The sequence below is a fragment of the Blennius ocellaris genome (assembly GCF_963422515.1).
Source record: "Blennius ocellaris genome assembly, chromosome: 10".
Taxonomy (NCBI): domain Eukaryota; kingdom Metazoa; phylum Chordata; class Actinopteri; order Blenniiformes; family Blenniidae; genus Blennius; species Blennius ocellaris.
Genome location: NC_137659.1, coordinates 22,403,748 through 22,412,150, shown reverse-complemented (window position 1 = coordinate 22,412,150; position 8,403 = coordinate 22,403,748). Strand labels below are relative to the sequence as shown.

General features: G+C 39.3%; 1 protein-coding gene across 1 annotated transcript; it reads left to right on the top strand.

Moving 5' to 3' along the window:
* Nucleotides 1-1,307: 1,307 nt before the first annotated feature.
* On the top strand, nucleotides 1,308-2,814 carry LOC308135247 (nuclear factor 7, brain-like; the record flags this gene model as incomplete). The annotated part of the gene is made up of 1 exon (XM_080503144.1): nucleotides 1,308-2,814. Exon 1 carries the CDS (start codon nucleotides 1,390-1,392, stop codon nucleotides 2,812-2,814), a length of 1,425 nt encoding a protein of 474 aa, XP_080359270.1. The 5' UTR covers nucleotides 1,308-1,389.
* Nucleotides 2,815-8,403: the final 5,589 nt, after the last annotated feature.

Here is an 8,403-nt window from a genome sequence, read left to right as displayed (position 1 = left end):
TCCATGTGTCCAACAAGGTTTCAATCAACAGGAGAAAGTAGCTGATGTTCAACACTCAGTGTGACAATAGTTGTCTTCACAGCAGCACTTCTTATTGACACAATGGTTGAACACAGTGCAGAAGTAGTGCAGCTCCTACTTCATCATGTGGGGGATTCAAATTCGTGATGAGAAACCCGACTCCTTGAACGGACTCACGTGTTTTTGAGTCGTTCATCCAAGTGAACCGGTTGTCTGAGTCATTTGAGCCATTTGATTCAGTTGCGCATGCGCACTATTTCCACCCGCTCCAGGACCTGGAGACTCAGCTGAACTGCGACATGAACCAGGGGGAGAATCATGTATTCATAGTAAAATGCTGAAACACTTCTGAGGAAAATAAACAATAAGTACACATTAGTTTTTAGTGGTCCTGGTCTCATTATTCTCCATTATGTGTGTTGTTTTTGAGGTTTAGTTGAATCAGAAAATAAATTAGATGAATGATTAAACTGAATAAATACCTGGCATCCAGAATGGCAGATATACAGTATATATTAATATATACATGTGATTTTACAGGGTTTTTTTCCCTTCCAATATTCTTTTTCTTTTTTACAAATACAGTCGTATTTTAACACTGTTTATTGTGTATTTATTAATGTATTACTCATGTATTTATCTCTACAAGCTTTGTGAAACAAACAACGTGTGTTTTTGTTTCTCCGCCGTCACTCAGAAACGTTCCGAGCGCCGCTGCAGATTTTCCGGTGAGGGAGGGGCGGAGGACTCACCGCTCACCGCTCATGAGGTGAACGACACAGCGGAAGTGCCACTGACCGATTCAGTGAACGACTCTTTCGAGTTTCGAGGTGACTCGGGCATGTGAGCTGAACGACTGAAGCGAGGTGAGTCGGTCATTCGGGCTGAACTTCACCAACGAGCTGACTCGAGCTGCTGAAAGCCTCGTGTGACTGTAAGGAGCCGGAAGCTGCTCAGCAGCGAGCGGTAGCGGCTCGGCTTCGAGCTCTTTTAGCAGCTCTTTCAGCTTTACTGCTGCTTTTCTCACAGGGCGACTAAAGTGAGTAATGGACTTCGACTAGCAGCAGAACAGTGACATTTATATTTTCCTCTCTGCAGCTGGAGGCTGTAGCAAGAATGACTCAGTGAACGAGTTAATGAATGTGAAAACTCGTGAGTCACCGTTCAGTAAAGTGACTCGCGTGTTCTGAACGATTCGTTCAAATTCGATCATCGCTATCAGGAAGGAGAAAGTGAAAGTATTCTGCTGAACGGAGCAGCGACTCCACCTTAGGCTGACATTTCTGCTGAAAAACACACAATTGGAGGATTTTCAGTGGAACCCTGAAGAGACTGAACTGGTGAGTCCTGCTGACAGTTGAAGAAGAAATGGCAGGAAGAAGTCCTGCTGTCGAGAAGTTCCTGAGCTGCTATGTGTGTGATGAAACATTCCTAGAACCCGTGTCTCTGAGCTGTCACCACAGCTTCTGTTCAAGCTGCCTGCAGCAATTCTGGGGAAAAGCTGGAAACCAAAACTGTCCTGTTTGTAAAAGAAAATCCTCCAAAGACCATCCAGATGTGAACTTTGGTCTGAAGGAGCTGGCAGACTCTTTTGCTGGCAGACACAAATCTGGATCATCTGAGGGAGAAGAGAACGACCAGCAGGGGGAGCTGGTGTGTCGTGAACACCAAGAAGAGCCCAAACTGTTCTGTGTGGATGAGCAGAGAGTTTTATGTACCGTCTGCCATTTTCCTCATGACAGCAGCCACAAAGTGCTTCCTTTAGGAAAAGCAGTGGACGATCTGAAGGAGCAGCTGAGATGTGACTTCAAGTCTCTGCAGGACCAGAGGAACAAACACCAAAACATACAGAAAACATACAATGACCTGGTCCGAGAGTCCAAGAAGCAGCTGGAGTCCACAGAGAGGCAGATCAGAGCCCAGTTCAACAAGCTGCACCAGTTCCTGAGAGAGGAAGAGGAGTCCAGACTGGCAGCTCTGAGGGAGGAAGAGGAGCAGAAGGCAGAGCGTGTGAGCAGAGAGATGAAGACGATTGAGGAGCAGATCTCCTCCCTCTCAGACTGCATAGGTGCTGTTGAAGCAGAGCTGCAGAAAGCCAGCGTGGCGTTCCTCAGCAGCTACAGAGACGTTCAGAGCCGAGCCAGAGCCCAGGGCTCACTGTCAGATCCACAGCTGCCCTCAGGACTGCTCATAGATGTGGCCAAACACCTGGGAAACCTGGCCTTCTCAGTCTGGAGCAAGATGAAGGACCAGGTCCACTTCACTCCTGTCATTCTGGACCCAAACACTGCATCGTACAACCTCTACCTGTCTGATGATCTGACCAGTGTGAGACATGGAGACAAACTGCAACTTCCTGATAATCCAGAGAGATTCACTAAGTATTGTGATGTTCTGGGCTCTGAGGGCTTCAGCTCAGGGAAACACATCTGGGAGGTGGAGGTGGGAGATCTTCCATTCTGGGTTGTTGGATTGGCTAAAGAGTCTGTTGACAGGAAGGGAGAGAGATTTGCTTCTCCCAAACATGGAATCTGGTGTTTATGGCATGGTGATGGAAGATACACTAATGGTGATGGAGAACCAGTCAGTGTGAAGGAGAGTCTCCAGAGGATCAGAGTCCAGCTGGACTACGACAAGGGGAAGGTTTCCTTCTACGACTCTGGAGACCTGAGTCACATCTACACTTACAAAGACACTTTCACTGAGAAACTCTTTCCTTTTTTCGGTGTTGGACAAGCTGCTGGAGCCAAAACCCAAAGTGTCACCATCTGTCAGACTGAGGTTCCTCTGTGATGTTCAGGTTCACAAGTTTATATCAAACCAAACTAAAGTGCAGGAAGAGGAAGAAAGTTTGTTCTGTTTGAAATAATGAGAATTATTTTACAGTTTAAATATGGACTAACTCAGGTATGTCATCAAATATTAATTTATCACTTCATGCAAACTCCTAATAGTTAAAAAAAAGACAAACTGTTTTATGGTTTTAACATAAAAATCTTATAAAAGTACATCAAAAATAATAACAATATTGAAAAGTTAATTGTTTTATTTCTACATGATTTTATATTATTATCTGGTTATAAAATAGAACTGAATCACGTGATATTATGATATATTGTAATATTGAGGGATGAGGGTTTTTAAAAAAAAATTATTTTCAGAACTAATGGGCTTAAATTACTAGAAATAAAAAAAATGTTTGATATATATTTATGTGTGCCAAAAAGTGTGTGGTTTTAAAGGTTAAAAGTGTTTAATGTTGTTTTTTTTATTTCAGGGGGAAAACGGGCAAATTGTGCTTTATTGAATAGAAATAATTTATGTATTAATTTTTTTAAAGTGAAAATTCATGCTGATTCTCATAATTTTTTTTTCAAACATTTACATTTGTCTTGTCAGTAAAACATAGTGAAAATATATAAACATGTTTTTGTCAATAACTCAGTCAACAAATATTTTTCATATTAAATTAGCCTGTAATTTGATAGAAAAAAAGCTAAAATGTTTAAATTTCAGATGAAAATGAAGAAAAGGATCTCAATACATTAATCAGATTTAATGCTGACATAATGCATTTATCACAGTTCAGTCTTCTGCTGGTTGCATATTGTCCATGTTGAAGTGATGATAATGATCAATTTGAAATATATTGTGATTTAAATGCCTCAAGAGTTTTTAAGAGGTATTTTTAATAGAGGAGCCTCGTCACAAGCTCTTTTCTTCCAACAACAGAAGTGATTGTGATCCACAGTTTGTATCTTTGCTGCTGTGTTGAAGTGTTGTTTGTTTTAAATGAGAGGATTTCATGTCTTCACTTGTTTTCTGTTTATTTTACCTGGAATTTTACAAATATAAAATAATCATCTTTATTAGTTGTTTTTAAAAGAAACGTTGTTTCTGGTTTTACAGCACTCACCTTGTTTTAAGGATTCTTTTCAGAATTTTAGCTGTTTTCCACTTTACATTTTTTCTTTACACGTTATAATTTTAACATACAAACAAATGTGAATATTATATGATTGTATGTGTTATGTTTGGGTCTCAATAAATGTTTGGAACAGAAACAGTCAAACTTTAAAGAATGATCTGGACGCTCCAGCCGAAGAGACTTCACCTCAAAACACTCAAAATCTTTTCACACTTCAAAGAATGAGCGAGTGAAAAAACTCTACTGCTTGTGAGATTTTGTGGTTCCACTATCTGCTCTTTCTTTATTATCCACTAACATATTTACAGACCAAATTCTAAAAAGTAACAGTAGAATTATATTCATCCTCTGAGATTCAACTAAAAGGTGAGACTGAGTGTGAAACCTCAAAACTTAGTATTGATCTGAAGTAAAATAATGACATGGCCAGTTACTTTATAAAGAACTCAGATACACGATGTGCTGAATCTGGATGCTTTTCCTTTACTTCTGGTTTTATCATTATTATTATTATTATTAGTAGTAGTAGTAGTAGTAGTAGTAGTAGTAGTAGATCAGGAAAGATTTGGGGCAAAGCTCTTCAGGAGATCTGAAACACTAAAGTTGTGGAAATCTGCAAATATTTGGGAGATATTTTTGGACTTTCTAAAAATGGTGATATTGAGGAAGATCTGGAAACATGACGCTGATTAAAAGATGCCGACATAAACAAATTTGTCAGTGTCAAAATCCCAATTAAGTTTAAGTATTTATACTTTATTTTGAAAAGTAAATTTTGTTTGTAGTCTGTAAGTTTACACAAACGTATATGTATTGTTTTATTTATGTTTTCTTGCTTGTTGCTCTTCGTCTCTGTCTTTCTATCCTCCAACCAGAAGAGAAACTCTCCAGAGTTTGGTTCTGCAGATGTAAAGTAAGAACATAATGAAGTAAAAACAGATGGTTTTTCGCCGTTGACAGTTTTATTTCCAGTGTTTCTGTGCCCGTCCTCACAATCCAAGCGCGGCGGCGTGGATACGCAGGAGGACGAACCGTCCCTCCACAGAGAAGTACCACATCAGGCCTCCTCGCCCTCGCCTCACAATACTGAGCTGAATCCTAACGTCTGATGGAAACCAAGAGTAAAGCAGCTAAAAACATGACATTGGTATGAACATTTAACTTACTGATTCTTTTTTTGTTTTAAACAGTTAAAATTCAAGTTCTCCTCCTCCTCCTCTTCCTCCTCTATTCCAATGTATAAAACAGATTAAGACCATAGTGGGACGCCTCGGGAATGGAAGCTCAGCGTTTTCTCAACTCTATTTTCTATCAGCAACATTTACTTTTCCAACCTTTGGTTCTTCTTTCCCTGTTTAGTTTTTCATGTTTTCTTTTGTTTTTTATTGATCAAACTCAAAAGAAGCTTTTATTTTCATGGAATTATGACATAATTCATTGCAACTACATCCATCTTCCCTTTTATACGTATTATATTGTATGTGTTATTATGTGAATCAAATTAAATTAAAGTTTTACAGATTTACAAACAACTTCATCTTGTTTATGTTGACAATTTACACTTTGTCCAAACCTTTTTGGAACCATGTTTGTATCCTGCTGTTGATATTGTCAGACCTCCAACATGTTCTAAATCATCTTCTAAACTCTTCACTAAATATATTTTGAATCAGTGTAAGTTGTTTATTGTCATATTTACATTTGTGGTTCTTGTAATTCCACCTGTCAGAGTCTAATCTGGAACTCCTCCAACCACAGCCGTGTAACAGACTGTGAGTTCCTGTTGTGGAAAAAACACAGGAAGAACATGGAAAGTAAAGAATGAAAGGTTGATTTCTGGAACCTTCCTGCTGTGAGCTGACAGTTGTAACCAGTGAACCAGCGTCCCACACCTTGTAACTTCTCTTAGCTTGTATTAGTGAGCTCAGTGTTTGATGAGCAGCTGGAACCACAGTGACTCTGATCAAACAGGAAGTAGCAGAATCCATCTGATATGAAGCTGTGTGCTGAATCCCACTTCCCTCCTCTTTGAAGAGGAGTCCCATATCTGTGTTCAGCTTTTTGTACAGCCTCTTCTACACTTTGGATCACTGTGTCTCAGAGCACAGTAGTAGAGAGCTGAGTCTGCCAGGGTGAGCTTTGTAATGCTCAGTGTCGTTGATGTGTCTGATGTTTGGGATCCATAGCGACGGTCAGGGATATGTTCAGTTCTATCACCTTTTGCTCCTTTCCGGAGTATAAACTGAGGAGCCTGAAGGTCTGAAAGATGTTTGTACCAGTAAAGCCAAGGGCCACGATTGTCAGTCTGATAGTGACATGTGAGTGTGACAGATTGTCCTTCTCTTCCACTGACTTCTTGTTGTACAGGAGAGATTGTGTCTGCAGCTGTTAGTCCTGGAAAAAGTGGAGAAAATGAAGCCATTAGATGAACATTGTCCATGAGGCTGAGAGGAGAAGACAGTGGAAAATGTCCCCTGGACACTGTTACTCTGTGGACACAAACAGCTTCACTGCAGCTGAGATTAGAAGTCGTTTGTACACAACTTCATGTCAAAGAGCAAATCCAGTGAGATGAAACAATGATTGTTGGTCAGTAAGACATTTTATGAACACAGCAGGTTCAATGAGACGTTCTTAAACTCACCTCTAATGTGAGAGAGAAGCACAAAGAGGGAAAGCAACAGGACTGTTTGTGCTCTGCATCCTGTAAAACAGCAACAAACAGTGTGAGTGTGCTGGTAAAGAATCATGTCAATGTTGGATTGAGATGAAAGAAACACAGTTGTGTTCATACCAAGGCACATAGCAGCCAGCAGCACTGAGATGAACAGAGGCCTCATATCTGCAGTGATGAGGAACTGTGAGCTCCAGCAAGTAGAAAGAAGGCTGTGATCTCTCTGTTTAGTCTTCATCAACACTGAGTTGGTGGATTAGAAGGAGGAGCCTGATCACAGTGACAGGACTCATTCACAGCTCTGTGTTCTTCCTCCTGATCCTCACTTTACACTCAACACACATTTCTGCTGCTCAGAGTAGCACAGGCACTCTTGTGGGAGACAAACTCCAGCAGCTGAATCCCAGAACAGCTGACACTGCCTCCTGGTATCTTCTCATCACAGGTGACCACCATCATGAGACTCTACCAGTTTAGACGAGTCACTGAGATCAATCCAGGACTGGACAGATTACAGTCGCTTGCTAGAGGATTGATACCAACTGGACTTTTACACCTTTTGTCACATTACAACCACAAATGTACATTTATTTATTGGGATTTTATGTGATAGAAAAACACAATATGCTGAACTATTGTGAAGTGGAAGGAGGTTTTTCATCTTAACCCCTCAAAAAAAAAAATCAATACTTTGTAGAGCCACCTTTAGTAGCAAGTCTTCTGCGGTTCGTCTCTACGTCTCTATCGTTGTAAAGAATGGTGTCCATCAGCAGAGGCTTTGTTTGTTAAACGTTTGAATGTGTTCATTGGTCAGAGAGGCTCTACACCTCAGCAAAATCTTGTTTGAAAGCTTTGCTGCTTCCATTCTGCACATTTATGACAAAAAATGACTTTTTTGTGTATTTTATTCAGGAGCTTTCTTACTGTTTCCAACAGAATTAGAAACATTGATTTCATGAAACATGAAATGCTGAAAGTGTTTGTGTGGTGTTGAGTTAAGCACTTTGTATTTGTCCAAACTTATGATACATATGAAGCTCAGATCTCATTTTATAAACAATTAACGTAGAAAAACTGGAAATTGTAATTCTTGTGGCCACTGTGTGTCATGAGTGAATGAATGAATGAATGAATGAATGAATGGTTTATTTCAGTTACAGTTTCAGTATAAGTGCAGTTGAGGAATTTTTTTGCAGTTCATGGTACAAGTTCACACACCTGTGATTTTTCACTGTTTCCACAATAAACTTGTAACTGAAATGGGTATCGGCTGAAGCCAAGGCTTATTTTAGCCTCTCCCTTAAAAACCTGTGCGGTTACCCCAGACACCAGTGATGCAAAAAATATAATAAAATGTTTAAAAAGCAACTGGAGAAAGAAAAAAAAATAATAATAAAAAAAAAAAATTGCAGTCGTAATACGGGAGAAAAAATTTATCTGGAACATAACAGAAGTAGAACATGAGAAAAAACCCAACCAAACAAAAAGAAGTAACAGAAATTATTGTTCATTGTAACCATTAATTATTTTTCTTTTTACTGTTTTTTGAAGCAGAACAGTGATTTGCACAGTTTTAAGTTGTCACTGAGACGTTCCATAAACCTGCTCCCAGAATAGAAACACATCTGTATTTCACGTTGGTTCTCACGCCACCTTTTTCAAATATACACAGTCCTCTTAAGTTGTAGTTATTTTCTCTTAATTTAAAAAGATTTTGAATAGCTGTGGGAAGACTTTTATTCTTTATTTGAAATAGTATTTCTAATGTTTTTAAATATAC